Below are 20,566 nucleotides of genomic sequence, written 5' to 3'. Positions count from 1 at the left end.
TGAACATCCACATGAAAAAAATGGACATCAACCCATACCTCATATCTTTATAAACATTAACTGAAAATGAATCATAGACCTATTTCTAAAACCTAAAACTACAAAACCTATAGAAGAAAAAACAGGAGGAAATCTTGATGACCTTACACTAAGCCAAGAGTTCTTAGATACAACACTAAAGTCATAAAAGAAAAACATTGATAAGGTGGACTTTATAAAAATTTTAAACATCTGCTCTGCAAAAAGGACCTTTATGTGAATGGGAGAAAATTTTTGCAAATCACTTATCTGACAAAAGGTTTCTATCCAGAGTACATAAACAACTCTCAAAATTCAGCGACAAGAAACTAAGCAACCCAGTTAAAAAGGGGGCACAAAAAGGGGCACCTGGGTGGCTCAGTCACTTAAGTGTTCAACTCTTGATTGGACAGGTTCGTGGGATCAAGCCCTGCATCAGGCTTTGTGCTCACAGCTCAGAGTCTGCTTGGGATTCTCTCTCTCCCTCTCTCTTTCTGCCTCTCCTCCACTCGCACTCTCTTTCTCGCTCTGTCAAAATAAATAAACTTTTTTAAAAAGTGGGCAAAACGTGCGAACAGATAATTCACCCATGCATACACACAGATGGCAAATAAGCATATGAAAAAAATGCTCAACATTATTATGCACTAGGGAAAACAGAAATTAAAACCACAATCACTACACGCCTACTAGAATATCTAGAAAAGACAAAAAAAATTATGAAACAGCATGCTGGCACAGATACAGAGCAGTTAGAACTCCCTTACATTGCTAGAGGGAGCTCAGAATGGTACAGACACTTGGGAAAACAATTTCATAGTTTCTTACCATAGAACCATTTATACAACATATAAATATGTACTTACCATATAACCAGAAATCACACTCCTCTAAGTATTTACCCAAGAGAAATGAAAATTTATGATCACACAAGAACCTATCCATGCATATTTAAAACTTCCTTGGTCATAATTGCTAGAAAACAAAAACAACAACCCAAAGGCCCATCAGCAAGTATAAACAAACAATGGTATCCATCCAATGGAATATAGCTCAGTAGTAAAAAGGAATGAACTACTACTGATACATGCAACAACATGAATAATTCCCAAACATATTTTGCTAAGTGAAACAAAAGTCGGACCCAAAAGGCTACATACTATAGGATTCCACTTATATGACATTCTGGAAAAGGCAAGACTGTATGGGCCACTTACATGACATTCTGGAAGAGGCAAAACCATAGGGATACACAACAGATCTGTGGTTCTTATATATGGTCAGTTTTTTTTTTTTTTCACAAAGGGATCAAGGCTTGTCAATGAGGAAAGCAAAGTCGTGAACAATGGTGTGGGAACAATAAATACAGGGCAGAAAGGAACCTCAGCCTCTACCTAATATTACATACAAAGATTAATTTGAGATGGATCACAGACCTAATCATAAATGCTAAAACTTTAAAACTTCCAGAAGAAACACTAGGAGATTATCTTAACAACCTTGGGGGTATAGAAACATTGCTTGCCACATAAAAATAAATACTCAAAAGAGAAAAAGATTTGCAGGTTGCATTTCACCAAAATCTTAAAACTTGGGATCATCAAAAGAAACATTAAAACATGAAAAGACAAGTGAGATACTGGAAGGCAATATCTGTGATACATATGTACAACAAGGGATTTCTATCCAGAATATCTAAAGAACTCTTACAAATCAATAATAAAAACACAAAGAATCCCAATTTTTTAATGGGCAAACACTTGAAGAGACACTTCACAAAAGAAGATATAGGAATGACCAATAAGAACATGAAAAGTGCTGAATAGCATTAATCACCAAGAAAACATTAATTAAAACCACAGTGAAATACCTTTTTAAAACAACTAGAGTGACTAAAATTTAAAAGACTGACAATACCAAATATTGCAGAGGATGTAGAACAATGGAAATTCTCATATATTGGTCATGAAAATATAATATGATACAGCCATTTTGGAAAAATGGAAAAAATGTTGATAGTTTTTTTTATAAATATACACCTACACCATGACCTAGCAATTTCACTCTTAACTTTCATTTCTTAAAGAGAAAGGAAAACTTACGTCAACAAACTACTCATACAATAATACTTGCTGCAATTTTATTTATGACAGCCCAAAACTGGAAACAACCCAAATATCCATCTACTCACAATCTATCAAATTGTGGTGTAATTATAAAATAGAATACTATCTCACCATAAAAAAGAATGAATTACCAACATGTTGTGAATACACAACAACATGGATGACTATCAAAACACTATTTTGAGTGAAATAAGCCAACCACCAAACACTACATATTGAATGATTCCATTGAGAGGAAACTCAAGGGCAAGTGAAAGTAATCTATGATGATAGGATAGGAACAATGGTAGCCCATGGAGTGGAAACTGAAAGAGGGCATAAAAGAACTTTCTGGAATAATGAAATATTTTAAGTTTTTTTTTTTTAAGTTTATTTAGAGAGAGAGAGAGAGAGACCAGGGAGGGGGAGAGAGAGGGGGAAAGACAGAGTCCCAACTGGGTTCCGCCTGTCAGCAGGGAGCCAGAGGTGGGGCTCCATCTCACAACCTTGAGATGATGACCTGAGCCAAAATCAAGAGTCAGAGGCTTAACCGACTGAGCTACCCACGCACCTCAAAATGCAGATCATATCACATGTCACCCTGCAACACTGAACACAACAAATAGCTACTTTTAGAGAGTGTATTTCATTCGAATTCATAGAAGAAGGCATAAGTTCATATGTTTGGGAAAGCAGAATGGTCTTATTTTAAGCAACCTGAAACTATTAACAAACAAAAATAATATTTTTTAATTAAACTTGCCAATAGAAGTATGAAACGATATAATTATGGACCAAATAAAGAGGTTAAACACTGAATCAGAGTCCTAAGCATCTTATCTTAGGAACACATGAACTATTATCAAAGTCAATACCCCCCCCCAAAAAAAAGTATACACTATCTTTGTATGTTATTCCTGATTGGGCAGGGATGACAGTTAACAATATAAATTATGATGAGAATAATTTATATAGGGAAAAATACAGCTATGTTAACTACCCAAAACTTCTGTTCTCAGTCGAATCCAACATAAAAAAAATAATAATTCATCCAACAGTGAATGATTTTGCTACAGGGTCTACAATTATAACTCTAGTTCTTATATAATATTAGGAAGTATAACAAATTTCAACCCCAAATGAATTAAAATGATGGTTCATATAGGAACCTCCACAAGTGTAATAAACCGGACAAAAGGATTATCTAGACTAAAACTGACATTTGACCAAATCTCTTAACCTTTCATTTTAAAAATAAATAAAGGAAATGCAATGTTATCATTTACTTGATCAGCGCATTCTAAGGTGCTTTAACCAGAAACCTACTTCCCAACTTAACTATAAGACAATCCTTAATACACATGCAGACACACATATACACGCACACACACACACACACACACACACATGCATTTGTGAGTATGTGTATGTGTTTGCATGATCACATGTATGTGTGCAGAATAAGCTCTAGGCATTCTCAAAAGTTCCAAACGGATATGGCATTGGTACTAAAAGAAAGCACCTGAAATAGTAAAATATTTGATCAGCCCGTTTTTTAAAGCTCTGCAGGAGAAGCATACCTGTGCCCTCTTCTGCACCTCAGAGAGGAGCTCGGAGTACTGCAACTCCAGTTCCTTCTTTTGTTTCTGCCAGCAGCTCTCTTGGGCTTTGATCTGCTCTGCCACTTTGTTAAAAGTGTCTTCCTGTGTCTGCTGAAGCTCCCTCATTGTGTCAGACTTGTTTTTACAGATATACTCCAGATGACTTATCTAAACGGGGAAATGCAACAGAGAATGAGATAGGCTCACAAAACATTTCTTTGTACATCTCCCCCAAAACCATCCAAAATTTTCACCTATGCTTCATTCCTTAAGCTCACATAAAAATTGTAAGTTAAAATGAAAACCCAAAAATTAAGAAACCGAAATCGGTAGGGCAAATTATCATATTTTAGGAGAATATGGTGTCATTTGTATGCACATATGCTGAGATGACAAACCATTTTTCTCTTTCTAATAAAGTTACTCACTCTAGAATCAACTTTACTGAGAAAATTAAGAAGACTATTCTTATTTCTAGAACCAAAGCTCTTCAATGGGAAACAGCATTTCAATGACATTTACAAATCTACAAACATTTTACATATAATAAAACAGAACAGTACAACCATTTTTTTATTTCACGTTCCAAACGCTGGAAAGAAAATCATCTGAGATGTACGACAATTAATGATGTTCGAAACTATGAAAAACTGTTAAAACATAATACCATCTCAGAGGGTTCAAACATGTACTCATTTTAATTGCCAGTAATTTTCAAACCCATTATACACACATTCACAATCATGAACAGCATCTGGGCTTCTCACAATGTATTCCCTCATTTCCTCAATCCTACTTCTCAGTGCCCGTGGTTGTATTTGCCAATCGAACCAAGGCAAAATGCCCTCAGTCTAAAATTAGGCCAAGATGCTGTTTCATTAATTCAACAGATTAGAGTTAAAAACAACAACAACAACAACAACAACAACAACAACAACAACAACTTAGGTAAGTTTTTCTCTTCACGTCCCATAAGAGCAAGTGCCATTTCAACTAAGATCTGGAAACCAGACCACATAACATAGTTCTGACCAGTTCGATAGACCCAGGATAAGAACTGATATCTTCAATGGTGAAATATGTTGGTCTGCTAAGCCATTTTAATTTTCCACCACCAAAATAGGGCTTTTTAAAAAATTTTTTGAAAGACTGAATTTCTGGGCTCATGAATGGTAAAGTGATCGTAAGAGTCTACTGTTTTCTCCTACCGTGTATACCTCTCACATGCTACAGCACGGAAAGGGTTTTGTAATACACATCTTATTATAATTCAAGAAATATCATAAACATAATTTTAAATTTTTAAGTGCTTTTAAAGTAACACCTCATTATTTCCTGAGCAAAAATTTTAAGATCATGTTTTTGAATAGCTGTATCTTGTTTCTATTTTATGCTAACATAAAGAGTTGGTTTATTAATGTAAATGACTAAGTTCTTTGAATTGCTTCATCAGTAAGATTAATTTATTTTCTTTTAATTAGGTCCCTGTGGCTAATACTGGCTAGTAGTATTAGCATGTCCTGCACAGAGTGTGGAGCTTAGAGACTTCATACAGACTTCAGTCACATTTACATGCCCACAGCAATGGCATCAAACTGAGTTGTAGACAAGCCATAATTAATGGTATTGAATTATTAACACCCAAATTCTTTTTGAAATAAGATGAATGTCAGCCCCTCTTAATGATACTGTGATGTGGACAAATGTCACTGAATTTAATAGAGGTATCTGGTGCCTGAGGACAGTTACCTTCTCATTAGCCCTGGTGAGGTCTGAGATCAGGGCATCAACATTCTCCTGCAAGACTGCACAGAGCTCGGACCACGAGAATTTATCCAGCATGCCTTCTGGTTGTTTTATGAGCACACAGCCTGCTATCAAGTGCTGATACAAGGTATGAAGAAAGGTTAGCTTCTCCTGTGAGAAAAAAAATAATAATTCCAGTATATCCACATTGTAAGAAGTAAAACACACACTATGCACGGGGAAGTATTTGTTTCAAAAACTTGAGAAGGAATTAAAATGTTCAAGTCTCAGAATGCTGTCATTTTGGGTAATTTTTTTACATTCAAAACTACACAGCAGATACAAACTTAGAATTGATTAAACTTGGTATTCAAAACCAAAAATCTGAAGTCTAGAAGCCAGAAGACCAGGGTTCTGACCCCAGTTCTGTTACTACTGAGGATGTCACCTAAGTGCCTGTTCAGACATCACCTTTCTCAGATACATGACATGTCTGGACTAATTGTTTCTAAGCCCTTTTAACTAGATGTCGGTATAGTCATTCTACAGTTTCATATTTACATCTGCCCAAACAGATGTTATTTAAGTCAAAAAACCAATATAGAGAGAAGACTGTTGCTCAGTTCCACTGAAGACAAAGTTATACAATATCTGTGCTTTACATGTACACAATTACTCAGCTTTCTTCTTCCCCCAGAGATTCCAGTTTGCTTACCTCTTATAGGAAATCTATCCCAAGCCCCTTAGGCAAAGCAGACAGTGATATGAAAGATATGGAAGAGGGGTTCATCTGTTTTCCCTGTAAGTTCATATAGTATTTGGCACATTGAGCATTTACAGGTGTTTAAATATTACAAAGTAACAGGCAAAAAGAAATGGACATGGCTGCCCAAGACACATTTCCAAAACTGTCCAATTAGAAATATACAATAAAAAGTTCTTTAAAATTATATTGCCATTGTAGTAACTAAACCATCCATTGTTTAACGACCTAGAAACACTATGCTGTAGAATTCAGTAAAAAGCCGATCCCATCTTGAACACACAAAAAGTTTATTTACTAACGTGCCAAATGGCTCTCTTTATAAGGTGTTTCATCTATAAACTGCCAAAGAGTGGAACTCAAGACAAGGCAATTGTAAAGCTGCAAAAGGATATTTTATGTAGATAATAAGTTGCCTCAAGATTTTTTTAATAGACCAGCAAGAAAAGAAAACTTTTAAAAGAAGGAAATTTGAGGGGGGAAAAATAGAAATGCTAACCTTCTAGACAAGAATAACTGTATCTAGCATATGCAAAGGTTTTGTGTTTATAAATTGTGGGGAAAGTTTTTCTATATATATCAAAATGTGTATCTTTAATTGCCTCTAGATGACACCTTACTTTTTCCCAATATAACAATTTAAAGCCAAAAAATTTTAATACGTAGTTACAGCCACTAACTTGAGTTAGGATATCAGAAGAATCTTCATAAATATGTTACGCCTTTTTCTTTTTTAAGCAACTAAAGATGTCTTTTGCATTTTCAACTGGGTTGAGATCCTTAAAAACCTTATTAAATCCAACTAACCAAATGTGATATTCAGGCACTAAAGGTCTTCACCCTCCACATTTTGCCAAGCAATCAAGTTCATCCTAAAGGATAATTCATTGTGTCGCCATTATGTCCTTTTTGCTTGGGCTGTGACAAACCATGCATGATAATCATCCATTTGGCGTGAAAAGAGAATCTCAAGATCCAAAATCAATTCACACATGTTGAACCCAACCACAATGCTGTAGACATGCTGACTTTACAATACAGTCAGGCTTCTAGTTTCCTTTACTTTAATCATTATCTGATGTGTAGAACAATTCCAGCCCCTTCATGTGGACACAATTTAAATCCCAGACTGTAAGAAGAGTGGAAAGAATGTTTCCTTTTTACTCTCTTGGCATTCATGTCCATATTTGTTGGAGTAATGAACTCAATATGCAGGAAGACTCAGATAAACCAGCTCCACACTAGCTAAACTAGCTCTATATCCCATGGGTGAAAGAACATATAAGATAACAATTCCATTCACCCAGCCTCACACAGAATATAAAAGTTTTGCCATAATATTTTAAGAATTTATTAATAAATAAAAATGCATAGGCAACTCTCGAGGGCATCCAAATAAAGGTCTAATATTGTGGGTGACTTCTATTTTTCCACATTTTGGTTACTACCCTGTAATTGTAAAGAGTAAGGAGACTGTTAGAGCAGATATTACTTCTGTTTTGCAAATAAGGAAAGATGTGGAGAGACTAAGCTGTGTGGCTTGTCCACATTCACATTTTGCAAACAGAAGTACCACTAGCCAAGTCTGGTTCTTTCTGATCATGAGAAACATATCCCCACCATGTTCAGCTGCTAAACTACTGAAATAAAAAATAGTTTTGTCAGTGGCAAATAGGCAAACTTTGAAAGGACTATCAGGAGCGTAAGTGCTGGGGATACAAGCGGCACGAGTGACCGAGGGGTTAAACTCTATCACTTCTCTCCAAATTAGGATGACCTGATAGTGAAAGAGTGACCGATTTTGCGACTGGCATGACTATTTCAAAACGGTTGGCTCAGAACAATTTTTTTGAACTAAATTAAATTTTTTTGAATTAAGTAAAAATAGCCACGTGATGTATGTAAATTTCTAAAACCGAGATTAGTGAAGGCCTTTCCTGCCAGGCATCCTGTCTCAGGTGATACCTCGGTATCCTTCTGGAAAGCCTGGGAAAGCTTCTGCAGTTCACTCTCCGATTGGGCCGCTCGAGCCTTTTCTTTCTCCCAACAGTGCAGCACATTTTGTAGTTCCGCTTTCAAAGTGCTTATGAGAGCCTCTCTGTCTGCACATTTAGTGCGTAAATGACTTAACTCTTTACTGACATCAGCCAGTTTATCCTGAAGGTCCTGTCAGAGATACAAAATAAAGAGACCATATGAAGGCCGGCCAGTAAAGGGGCCGAGGATGCAAATGTAAAATACATAATGAAGACTTCCTAAGCTTTACCATAAAAGAATCGTAAAGGCAAGCATCTGACTACAGTGCCAAACATACTTGGGCATTTTAAGGTATTGGATTGAATATACTTTCTAAAGTATGCTATTGTAGCTCAAAAGTTAGAAAAAAACTGCTAAGTTTTAACATGTAAACATAAAATATTCCCAAGATAGCTAATTCCAAAAAGCTCTTTGAAAAGGACTTTTCCTTTCAATTCATCATTTAAAAAAATAATAATAACTTGGTAGCTCAAAGCATTTTAATAACATGTAAATAACACTTTTAAGTGAAATCTTTTACCTTCCGTATAAGAACATTTACTTCCCAATGACATGCAAATTCTAACAGAAATCTCGCATGTGGGACATAAGATTCTGAATTATTTCTTCTTCAACCTTATTAACAAACTCTACTGAAGTATGTCCATGACAAGCTCAACATTAAGCAATACAAAGACATTCCGACGCCCACACTTGCCTCAGTATGATTCTGCAAAGATGTAATACATAAAACCAGTGCAGAGAATAAAATAAACTGTTGTCCTGGACCATAGCCAGGTGCGGCCCCAGCCCGTTACTAGGCCTGATGCATTAAAAACAATGGCTCCACCCTACAATGATGAAAACTGACTCCAAATACTGATGTGCTTATGTAAAATATGTTGAATATGTATCTGAGGCTGGGCATTAAATCTTAAATCGTTTTTTTCAGTCTGTGGTATTATAATTAAATCTGGGAAATGCATTTTTCCTTTAACCAAAATAATTTCCAACCAAGTTTTATTTTTTTAATGAAAAAAACATTCTTGTTTCTTTGATCAACAATAAAAATTCAAAACTGTATCCAAATGTACTTAATAAAAAATAGGAAGATACATTTTCAGATAGTTCTACTTTAAAATATTCCCTCGATAGTCATTTGGGTCTCTTAATACAAAAAGAAAAAGTCATTCTAAGTCCTAATACCTTAATATTTTTAGTGTGAGATTCTATCTTCTGTTGGGTAGAACTGAGTTCATTCGATGCTTTTTCCTTAGCATCATTCACGCTGTTTAGCTGATGAAAGAAAACGGAAGTTACTTTTTTTGTATTTTTCAAGGACGGGTAACTCAAAAAAGCTCATCTTTAAATGTTTTTTATGCAATTACTTAAATACCAATGTTCCAACAGTGATTAACAGTTAAAAAAATTCTTTCTTTTGGTTAACTATGTCATTTCTGTCACAAGTGCGCATGGCTAAAAAGAAAAGAAAGCATTCAAGCTTAAAATGTCAGTGATGTTATTGTGCATTTACTCGATGGCTGGATAAAGGATTTTATTCTTACTGTAAACAAATACAACTTTATTCTTAAAATCCTCCTGGACCAACATGCCAAAAGCAGTGGCATCTATAAGGAAAGAGAAAAAGGACAGAGCAGAAGACTGTTCTCTCTATACATCATGAGGGTATTCACTGGTCTCTCCCTCCATATGACAACTTCAGGGTCGGTCACAGGCAGTCCTACTGGGAAGGCTTGTGGCAGGTCATCAGTTGGTCCTGCTCCGCTTGTGATTTATTTTCTTTGACAGTTCATTCTTCTTTCTGTCAGACTGCTCTTTTTGCTTTCTTTTCAGCCACCCCCTTGGTCTCCCCACTGCTGTCTCTGGCACTGGTTCACAACAAAGCACATTACTAAGCCAAAGCCTGCTGAGTCGACTTTTCAACTGTGCTGAGGATCATGTGACATTCATCCTCCCAAATAACAATTCGCTGTGGGTAATATGTTCCTAGTTACCCTGCAGCTTCCAGACCTGGGCCTCAGAAGAGTTTCAGAAAGTACTAACAATACAGGTTGCCTTGTCTCACTGGGAGCGACTTGGCAATATTTGTTCTTTACGGCAATTTAATTATTCCAGCGGTCATTTTCGCTTTTGCCTTCTGAACAATGACAGAGGGCATTAAGAAGGCTCACTTTTCCTCCTTCGTTGACCTTGGTAAACTAAAGCAAAAGAAACCTCTTTTGAAATGTGAAATATAAGGATATAATGGCCTTGTATTACTTGAAAGAAACAAACAAAAGGATAAACACTAAATTCCATGCTATGTGGCTTGTCTTTGGTTTGAACAGTCTGTTTGTTGTTCTGCTAACTAATTGTGTTTAATGTAATTATTTCATACTCTCTAATTCGACAAGATGCAACTAAACAAACTCTTCAATTTTTAAGCATAAACTCATAAAATATTTTAATACCCAAGAAAATTATCAACCTACACATTAAACAATACAAATGAGACGATAAAGAGAAGCACGAGATTTTTTTAATCAGCAAATTAAAAACTAGCAGGCTACATCAAACAGATGGTTGTTTTTGAAAACTTCTAACATTTACGTTCTTTAGAAAATGAGAACTTCTCTCTTTTTTTCATTAAGACTTCCTCAATTTCTAGAAATCTTAACCTAAAATAATTGACACAGCCTCAATTTCCACTACCTATCCCTAATTTCATAAAAGCACATTAACACTTAAATAGAAACATATGAACACAGAAGACTCGTGCAGTTTTTTATTAAGTCAAGATAGATACATTTTGAAGGCCGGGAAAGCGACAGAGTCTTTGCAACTTTGAAAATCACAGTGTGACTGCAGAGTTACGAAAACGTGAGACACGACTTTAGGCCACACTTAAAGAAAGAACAGTGACGGACAATTTATTATTTTTTGTATCTGTGAAGCTGTCAATTCAACATCCCCCATCTTTCTGACCTTTGTAACAAGCAAGGGAATGCACTGCTGCAGGCCGAAGGCTATATGTGTGGAGCCAAACAGTGCCAGTGTTACCTCATTAGACGCGTCTTCCAGCTTGTTCTGGTAATCTGTCAAGGTATGCCTCAAAGTCTCAAGGACAACAGAGAAGCTGGGAGGTTTATCTTTGTCCTTGTGGATGCCTAGAGAAAAATGTAAGATGAAAATATATCCCAAAGTCACAAAGAGACAAAAGCTAAGCAAAGAGTAACAGAGAGATTACAATTAGATAGAGCTGAAAAGGTATTAGGAAACATCGAGGAGAGTCGTATTCTCCAAAGTATACTGCTGTATAGCCAAGTATTAATAGCCTTTCTAAACAAGTGATCAAATTAAGTTCATAGTATATCAAGTTCAGACTTACGGCTACTTCGTACCTTACAAAGGCCCACACTGTAGTTAGTAGTGAGCTCTTTTCTTTTTTTCCTATCTTCTAAATAACATATGTGTACATACCTGTTATCCAACAATTAAATGAACAGTCTATATACTAACATTGTTTGGGGGAGTTATATACATTTACTCTGGTCCTTGTGTTTCTGATCAGTCAGGCTTATTTTGCTTAAATAATAATTTCTGAACCCAAGAGCACATCATTTTCTGTTATACTTGGAAATATTCTTCAATCCTTAAAATTCTCAAGTTACAATTTGAAATAAATAATAAAAATGCTATTATCTACACAGGCCCACATCATGTTTCAATTAAAACCCTTAAAACTGATACTTATTGTAAAAATATGAGTATTTCCATATTATGCCCTCAAACTATTTTAATTTAGTTGGGCCATAAGTCAGTTGAGCTAATCAAGGTCACATGGTCAAATGTAGTTCAAAAGATTAATCCAAAATAATCAAAAGTTTAGTTTTAAAAGCCACTTTAAATTGATTGTCCACTGTACTTCTGTTAAACAAATAGCAAATTTTAAAATATTCTTATTAAAAGATTTTTCTTTTCATATTATAATTTCTCCCTAGCATATTTTATAATCTAAATATTTCAATAAACAAGAAACATATTTTCAACAAGGGTGATTTCAAAAAGAAGCATTCATAATATACGTTTTATTATTCATTCATATACTTTACTGAATTCCTACTATGTACTAATCCAAGGTATTAGACACATGGAGGTAAGTAAGATTGGCATGGTATCTGTCCTCATAGAATTTACAGTCTAAAAAGAGGAGGAAAGAGAGTAAGCCAGTAATTACATGAGATCATTTATCCATTCTTCATGTATTCAATTGCTGGAACTTTGGAAAAGTGGGAAAGAAGGCAATAATAAAGGAAAGAAGAATAATGGAAGGAAGGAAGGAAGGAAGGAAGGAAGGAAGGAAGGGAGAGAGGAAGGAAGAAAGGAAGAAAGAAAGACAAAAATAAAAGGAGAGAGAAAGAAGAAAAAATTTTGGGCTCAATCACAGACTAACTTTATCTCAGCACATTGTTGATATTTAGTGTTTTAATTTTGGATAAAATGTTATTAATAAATTGATTATATTCATCAAGGTATAATTTAAACACTATCTCAAGTATGGGTACACCTTAGATTTTTTTTAAACAGAAGAAGAATATTTAACTTAAAAACCAAAAGTAATATAGAAGCAACACATATCCCAGCTGGGCAAAAAAAAAAGACGCTGCTCTGAGCCATGATAATGGAGAAGACAGTACTCTTTGTAATTACTATGAGTTAGAAAGACAACTCATTAAAAATTTTATTAAAAGTCTTACCAAATATATTTTTTTAAAAATTGCTCTTGCACAAGATAAAAAAAAATGTAATGTATAATTCTTTTCTTTTGCTACTACACAAGTAGGCCATGAATAAATCATTCAAGGACACTCGGGAAATCTGCTGGCTTTTACAATAAGGGAGAAAACTTCCTCTTAGAAATTCAGAAGAATAAAACCAGTTTAATATGAGCGTTGAGGGGTAAGGGGACAAAATGACCTCTCCTTACTGACCCATGCATATTCTTATATTCTACATAAAATAAAGTTTCTTTGCTTGAAAATGTTTATACAATAAAGTTCAGTTGAAGTACAACGTATACATTAAGTCACCCACATCCATCATAAAAAGAAATAGTTCCTGGTTCCTTAACATGGCAAAAGGCTTATAAAGAAAAAGAAAAGGTCACTAGGACCCAGGACCTTATTGACTAATTTGACTTACCCTAATAATAACCACTGCACCATGGCCCAAGAAACAATAAACAGTTAAAGATATCAAAAGGAGTTCTAAAAACGCAGATAAAGAGCAATAAAAAAACAATTTGAAAAGTGGTCATAAATGGCTTTTCAAAGGTCAAAGTCCAAATGAAGAACAGAATGTGTCAGAACACTATATACTTCAACAGCACTAACTCAAAACCTTCCAATGTCGTCTATATGTGTACGTCTCTGTATTTGGATGCCAGCCTATACTTGCACATCACCACTATCTGCTTCAATCCCTCTCACTCGCTTTTAATATTAAGACCATTTCAACTCTGGATATTCCTTGGCAACATTTTTTGTTTGTTTGTTTTTTGTTTGTTTGGGGTTTTTTTTCACATTTTATTTCATATTACTACGAGACATCATAACACTTACATTAAATATAAAAATATATGCATGTGTGTGTACCCATATCATAACCCAGTGAATGTTTTATTATTTATAATAATATTCTTCTCTTCTGGTATGTACAATATGATTTTGTTTTGTAGACACCTACTTGAGCATTATTATCTTTTGTGATTCAGGGCGAATTACCTGAATCTGACTCTGATTAACAATTCCACTAGGGTTGTGGCATAATTATCTGGCTGAAAAGGCCAACCTCAACTGGCTGTGCTTCTTATCAGAGAAGGTTCTCAGGGAAGAATAAATTTTCCATCTTGTTTGGGACTAATCAATCTCTTGTCAAGGGCATATATTTCTTTCATTATCTCACGGTAGATTAGAAACTGCTAGCCTAATATATAGCACCCAATTTCTATGTTTCTTAGGTATAGACTTACCTAAAATTATTACATAAAGGCAGATCTTTTTTTTTTTTTTAAATGAATAGCCCATAGCAGAGAGAAGATAGAAAAAAATGGCTACAAGCTCTCTATTTAAATGTTTTCTTTCAGGGGTGCCTGGGTGGTTCAGTCAGTTGAGTGTCCAGCTGGTGATTTTGGCTCAGGTCGTGATCCCAGGGTCATGGGATCGAGCCCCATGTCAAGCTCCACGCCAAGTGTGGAACCTGCTTGGGACTCTGTCTCTCTCTCTCTCTCTCTCTCTCTGTCCCTCTTCCCCTCTCACACTCTCTCTCTCTAAAATAAAAATAATAATAATAATAATAAATAAATATTTTCTTTTAGACAAGCTCAAATACTAAGTATTTCTACACGACCCAAATAAACCACTGCTTTTGAAGCTAGTGTTATTACTTCGGTACCCTGTAATTCCACAGTAGAAACATTAAATTGAGTCTATCTCTTCAACTTTGTCAGACATTCATTCTCTTATCTACCTCAGTCTCTTGCAAGACTCCAAAAGGGGAGAATTATTAAGAAATAATGGAGACACATAGGGTGCCTGGGCAGCTCAGTCAGTTAAGCGTTGACTTGGGCTCTGGTCATGATCTCACAGTTCGTGAGTTCGAGTCCCACGTTGGGCTCTGTGCTAACAGCTCGGAGCCTGGAGCCTGCTTTGGATTCTGTGTCTCCTTCTCTCCCTGCCCTTCCATGCTCAAACTCTGTCTCTCTCTCTCAAAACTAAGTAAACATTTAAAAAATAATAATAATAAAGAAATAACGGAGAGACAATAGAAGACAAAAGACTGAGATTTTTTTAGACTACATATATGTGTGTATATGTATATATGTATAAATACATGTAGAACATGAATAGTCATGTTCATCCTTAGAATAGGGGGAAAAAGAAAACCCTGTTATTTAATGTGGATTTTTAATCACATAGTAAAACACAGAAAATAACATACAAATGGGTTTTACCTTCACCTAAGAAAGTCTAAACATTTAATACATTGATGATCAAGAAAATTCCTTTTTCACTCTAAAAGCATTAGATATAAACATTTTGTTGGCAGTTATGCTTTTCAAACTGAGACTACATTCTGTATATCAATTTGCTTTATTCACTGTGATCATAAACAAACTTCTTCCTTATCTTGTAAACACAGGTACCCATTCTGGAGTTCTTAAGGAAAATGGCTTATAACTTTTTTAACATACAGAGAATATTTATAATGTAAGTCTTGCTCACCCACCCCTATGTCTCCAGGGAAAGTAAAAAAAAAAACAAAACAAACAACAAAAAAAAACCTTCCTTTACCAATGTTTGAGAAATGTATTGGTGAGGGGAGTCCCAGAATCTTTCATGAGCTAGCTCTATATGGCTTGATAAGCTTTGTGCAGCTGAAAGGCCACAGATAACAGCCATCTGGCTGGGTCCCTGAAATCAATGAAGACAATGGTATCTGGAGTGACAAAGACCAGGTGGTAGCACTTAACTTCCAGAAACAAAATGGACATGTTTACCATAATGGAATCAAAGTAGTAAACAAAACAGTTTTACCCACAGAGATCACAGGTGTTGGCTAACTGATCATGGTGTTCATAGGAGTAAAATACATACTCTACTTAAATGTTATATGATTTGGGGGGGTGTCTGGGTGGCTCAGTTGGCTAAGCATCCAACTCTTGATTTTGGCTCAGGTCATGATCTCACCATTCGTGAGCTCCAGCCCCTCATCAGGCTCTGCAATGACAGTGGGGGGCCTGCTTGGGATTCTCTCTCCCTCCCTACCCCTCCCATGCTCGCTTGCTCTCTCTCTCCCTCTCTCTCCAAAAAATAAATAAACTAAAAAAAAAATTATTTAATAAAATAAAATATTATCTGATTTGTATAAGAATAAAAGTTCTAAGTCTGATTACCAGAGGTAGGACTTAAATCAACTCAGAAAAGAGTCTTTGCTCTCAGTCAATTATCAGACTTGGGCTAGTTCATAGACCAGGTGTCCCTTGAATAAAGAGGTAGGGTCCCGTTTGGAAACCCCAACATACTGCCAGAAGGTCATACTGTAAATCTTCTTCCTAGCCTTTCTCAAAGAAACATGCAACCATTTGCCAAGGTGACTATGCACTAGAGAAGGGGAGTTATTCACTGGGATAACTAGACACTGGATCTGAACTAACACTAATTCCTGAAGAACTAACATGCTATTATGGTTCACTAGTTAGGGTAGGAGCTTACAGAGGTCAAGAGACTGACTGAATTTTGGCTCAGATATTTCGCCATTGGGCGCAGTAGGTACTTGAACCCAGCTTATTTCCCTAGTTTGGAATCCATAACGAAGAAAAGACAAATGCAGAAACTGACACCATATCCATATTGGTTACCTGACTCAAGCACTAAAGGATTTACAGAGGAAAACCAGACAGAAAAAAAAGCTAGTGGAAGTCACTAGAACTTTTACCTACCAAAATAGTAAATCAAAAGTAATGCCACCTTTCTGGAGAGATTGCAGAGATTAGTGCCTCTGTTAAGGACTTAAAAGATACAGGGGTGGTGACTTCAACCACATGAGCATTCAACTTATCTGGCTTAGTGCAGAAAACAGATGAATCTTAGGGAATGTCAGCATATTACTGTAAGCATAGTCACATGTGATTCTAAGTGCAGCTGCAGCGAAAGATGCAGTTTCATTGCTGGAGCAGGTCAATACATTTCCTGGCAACTGGAATGAAGCTATTTCTTCCAACCTTTTAGAAAAAAAAAACTACCTGAACAGTTTCTTTCGGCTGTCAGGGCTAGCAATACACCCTCACAGCTTTACCTCAGAGCTATATGAACTCCGGCGCAATCCAGTCTATAGGAACCTTGATCAACTTTTCATTCCAGAAGACTCTCATGTTCTACTTAGCTCCCTACCAAGTTGATGACGGCATTCTGACTGCTCAAGCTCAAGCAGGTCCTTACAGAATCTTAGTGTAAACTTTCAGGGAGTTGCAACAAAGCAAGTCATCTTCTACAGATAACTATTCTCTTCTCGAAAACCAAGCTATAGGGGGCGCCTGGGGGGCTTAGTCAGTTAAGTGTCCAACTCTTGATATCGGCTCAGGTCATGATCTCATGAGACCTGCATCAAGCCCGGCATCCAGGCTCTGTGCTGAACATGGAGCCTACTTGGGATTCTCTCTCTCCTCTCTCTCTCATTTTCTCAAAATAAATAAACATTTTTAAAAAATCAAACTTGCTACTAGTCCTCAGCAGATAATACATCCATGGCCACCAATTTACCAAGTGACCTGAATTGCCTATCATAAAATCATTACTGTCTGATCCACGATCCATAAATTTTGGCACACAGAACAGCACTCTATCATCAGATGCAAGTGGTCTATACAGTGTGAAGGCACAAGTAAGTTACATGAGCAAATAGTCCAGATTCCAATGGGCCCTATTCTTGTTATATTGCTTCCTCTCTTACCCACACCCTGAATCCATGAAAAATTTCCTATGACCCATTGACTAATGGGAGAAAAAAATGGGCTCAGTATATAGACAGTACTGTATGATATGCTGGCACTAATTAAAAGTAGACAGATGTGGCACTACAACCCCCCTCAAGGGTGGCCCTGAAGGATAGCAGTGAAGTGAAATCCTCCCAGTAGTCAAAAACAAGTTATGGACCTGACTATTATTTTGCCTGGAATGACCAAAAGTGCAAATATACACCAATTTGTGGATAGTAGCTAACTACTTGACTAAAATAGTCAGGGCTTCAGAAAGAACACAACCGGAAAATTGGTACCAAGGTGATCAGGGCAGGAGCATGTGGGTATACCCCTCCGAACGGGCACTGTGCCGAGGCCAGCCAGTAGAAAAAGATCTTAATAATCAGGAGGACAAAATGAGGCATTCTGTGGATGTCAGCCAGCATCTTTTCCCAGCCTCCTTTGTCCTTACCACCTTTGTTTTCCTTAGAACAAAAGGATCATGGCAGCAAGGATGGAGACAATACATGGGCTCAGCGACATGAACTTCCATTCACCAAGACTGATAGGAATACAGCCCCTGTTGTATGCTAAATCTATCAAGAGCAAAGGCAAACAGTGAACCCATGAAATGACACCATCATTAGGAGACCAGCCAGCCACCTGGTGGCAAGTTGATTTTACTAAGTCACTTCCATCATGGAATGATGGAATGTTTTAGTCTTACTAAGGTAGACACTAACTCTGGGTATAGAGTTGCCTTCCCTGACCATAAAATTTCTGCTGAAACCACCATCTGTGATTTTACAAGACACCTTACAATTACAGACTCCACACAGCACTGCTTCTAACTAGGGAACTCAATTTATAGCAAATTAATATGGAAAACGGCTCATTTTTATAGAATTCACTGGTCTTACTATGTTTCCCATCACTCTGAAGTAGCTGGCATACAGCATAGTTGAATTGCCTTTTGAAGAGTCATTACAGTGGCTGGATGGCAACATTTTGAAGAACAAGGATAATATCGTCAGGATATAAACTGTGCTGTGAGTCAGCAATCAATTTGTGGTATGTTTTTGCCCTAGCCAGGATTCATGGTTCCTGGAATCAAATGTTGGAAATGGGACTGGCTCATCTCACTATTACACCTAATGATTCACTAGTGATGCTTTTCCCATCCCAGAAACTGTAGATTTTTTTTTTTTTTTTTTTTTGGTCTAAGTCTTGATTTTTGAAGAAGAAATGCTTCAGCATGAGACATACCAACATTCCATTAAAATGCAAGCCGGGAATATCACCTAATCATTTCTGGCCTCCTCAAACCAGGAAACCAAAGAGCAAAGAAGGTTCTTCTATACAGGATAATTGGCCTTGATTATCAGGGGAAAATTTGTAGTATGTCTAAAGCAAACTAGAGCAGTCTAAAATAACAGGACATCCCACAAGGCATGTCTTAGTACACTAATGTTCTGTGATAAAAGTTAATACACCGGGGGCACCTAGCTGACTCAGTCGGTGGAGCACACAACTCTTGATCTTGGGGTTATGAGTTCAAGCCCTGTGTTCGGTGTAGAAATTATTGTAAAATAAAATATTTTTTTAGGAGCATCAGGGTGGCTCAGTTGGATAAGCGTCCGACTTCGGCTCAGGTCATGATCTCATAGTTCGTGAGTACAAGCCCCACATCAGTCTCTGCACTGACAGTGTGGAGTCTGCTTGGGATTCTCTCTCTCTCTCCCTCTCTCTCTGCCCCTTCCCTATCTGCCTTCTCTCTCTCTCTCTCTCTCTCTCTCTCTCTCTCAAAATAAATAAATAAATAAACTTCAAAAAGAATAATAAAATAAATAAATATTCTTTTAAAGTTAATAGACCAGTAATCTCACTTCTGCATATATACCTAAAAGAATTGAGGGGCACCTGGTTGGCTCAGTTGGTTAAGCATGCGACTCTTGATTTCGACTCAGGTCATGATCTCATAGTTCGTTGGATTGAGCCCCATGTCAGGCAGGGCACTGACAGTGTGGAGCCTGCTTGCATTCTCTCTCCCCCCTCTCTTCCCCTCCCTTGCTTTCTCTCTCTCTCTCTCTCTGAAAATAAATTAATTTTAAAAAAATAACTGAAAGCAAGGTCTTGAAGAGGTGTTTCCACATTTATAGGAGGAGTATTCCCAATAGCCAAAAGGTGGAAGCAAGCCAGGGCGCCTGGGTGACTCAGTCGGTTAAGTGCCAGACTTCAGCTCGGGTCATGGTCTCACGGTTCATGGGTTCGAGCCCCAGATCGGGCTCTGTGCTGACAGCTCAGAGCCTGGAGTCTGCTTCAGATTCTGTGTCTCCCTTTCTCTCTACCCCTCCTCCACTCATTCTCTCTCTCTCTCTCTCTCTCTCTCTCTCTCTCTCTCTCTCTCAAATATAAACAAAAAAAAAAAAGGTGGAAACAACCCAAAGGTCCATCAACGGATGAATGGACAAACAAAATGTAAATATTATTCAGCCTCAGAAAGGAAGGATTCCTGTCACATGCTATAACATGGATGAAACTTGAGATCATTGTGCTAGGTGAAATAAGCCATTCACAAAAAGACTAATACTATATGATTCCACCATATGAGGAGTCTAAAGTAGTCAAATTCACAGAAACAGAAAGTAGAATAGTGGTTACCACAGGCTAAGAGTAAGGGGGAAGGGGATTATGATGGTTAATTTTATGCATAAACTTGACTGGGACACAGATATTCAGTGAAACATTATTTCTGGGTGTGTCTATAAGGATGTTTCTGGATGAGATTGACGTCTGAATC

At 36.8% G+C, this 20,566-nt stretch overlaps 1 protein-coding gene across 8 annotated transcripts in view; it reads right to left on the bottom strand.

The window, feature by feature from the left end:
* Positions 1 to 20,566, bottom strand: part of CCDC171 (coiled-coil domain containing 171) — a 318,123-nt gene that overhangs the window by 182,372 nt on the left and 115,185 nt on the right. For all 8 annotated transcript variants that reach the window (XM_049634852.1, XM_049634832.1, XM_049634824.1 and 5 more), the window contains 5 exons: positions 11,310 to 11,416; positions 9,456 to 9,545; positions 8,199 to 8,399; positions 5,474 to 5,641; positions 3,704 to 3,892 (listed from right to left, as the gene is read on the bottom strand). In XM_049634852.1, the coding sequence (XP_049490809.1) occupies positions 3,704 to 3,892; positions 5,474 to 5,641; positions 8,199 to 8,399; positions 9,456 to 9,545; positions 11,310 to 11,416 (755 nt within the window). The remainder of the gene's footprint in view (positions 1 to 3,703; positions 3,893 to 5,473; positions 5,642 to 8,198; positions 8,400 to 9,455; positions 9,546 to 11,309; positions 11,417 to 20,566) is intronic.

Source organism: Panthera uncia, chromosome D4 (assembly GCF_023721935.1).
Source record: "Panthera uncia isolate 11264 chromosome D4, Puncia_PCG_1.0, whole genome shotgun sequence".
NCBI classification, from domain to species: domain Eukaryota; kingdom Metazoa; phylum Chordata; class Mammalia; order Carnivora; family Felidae; genus Panthera; species Panthera uncia.
Note: the sequence above shows the minus strand (reverse complement) of the source record. Positions and strands in the feature narration are given on the sequence as shown.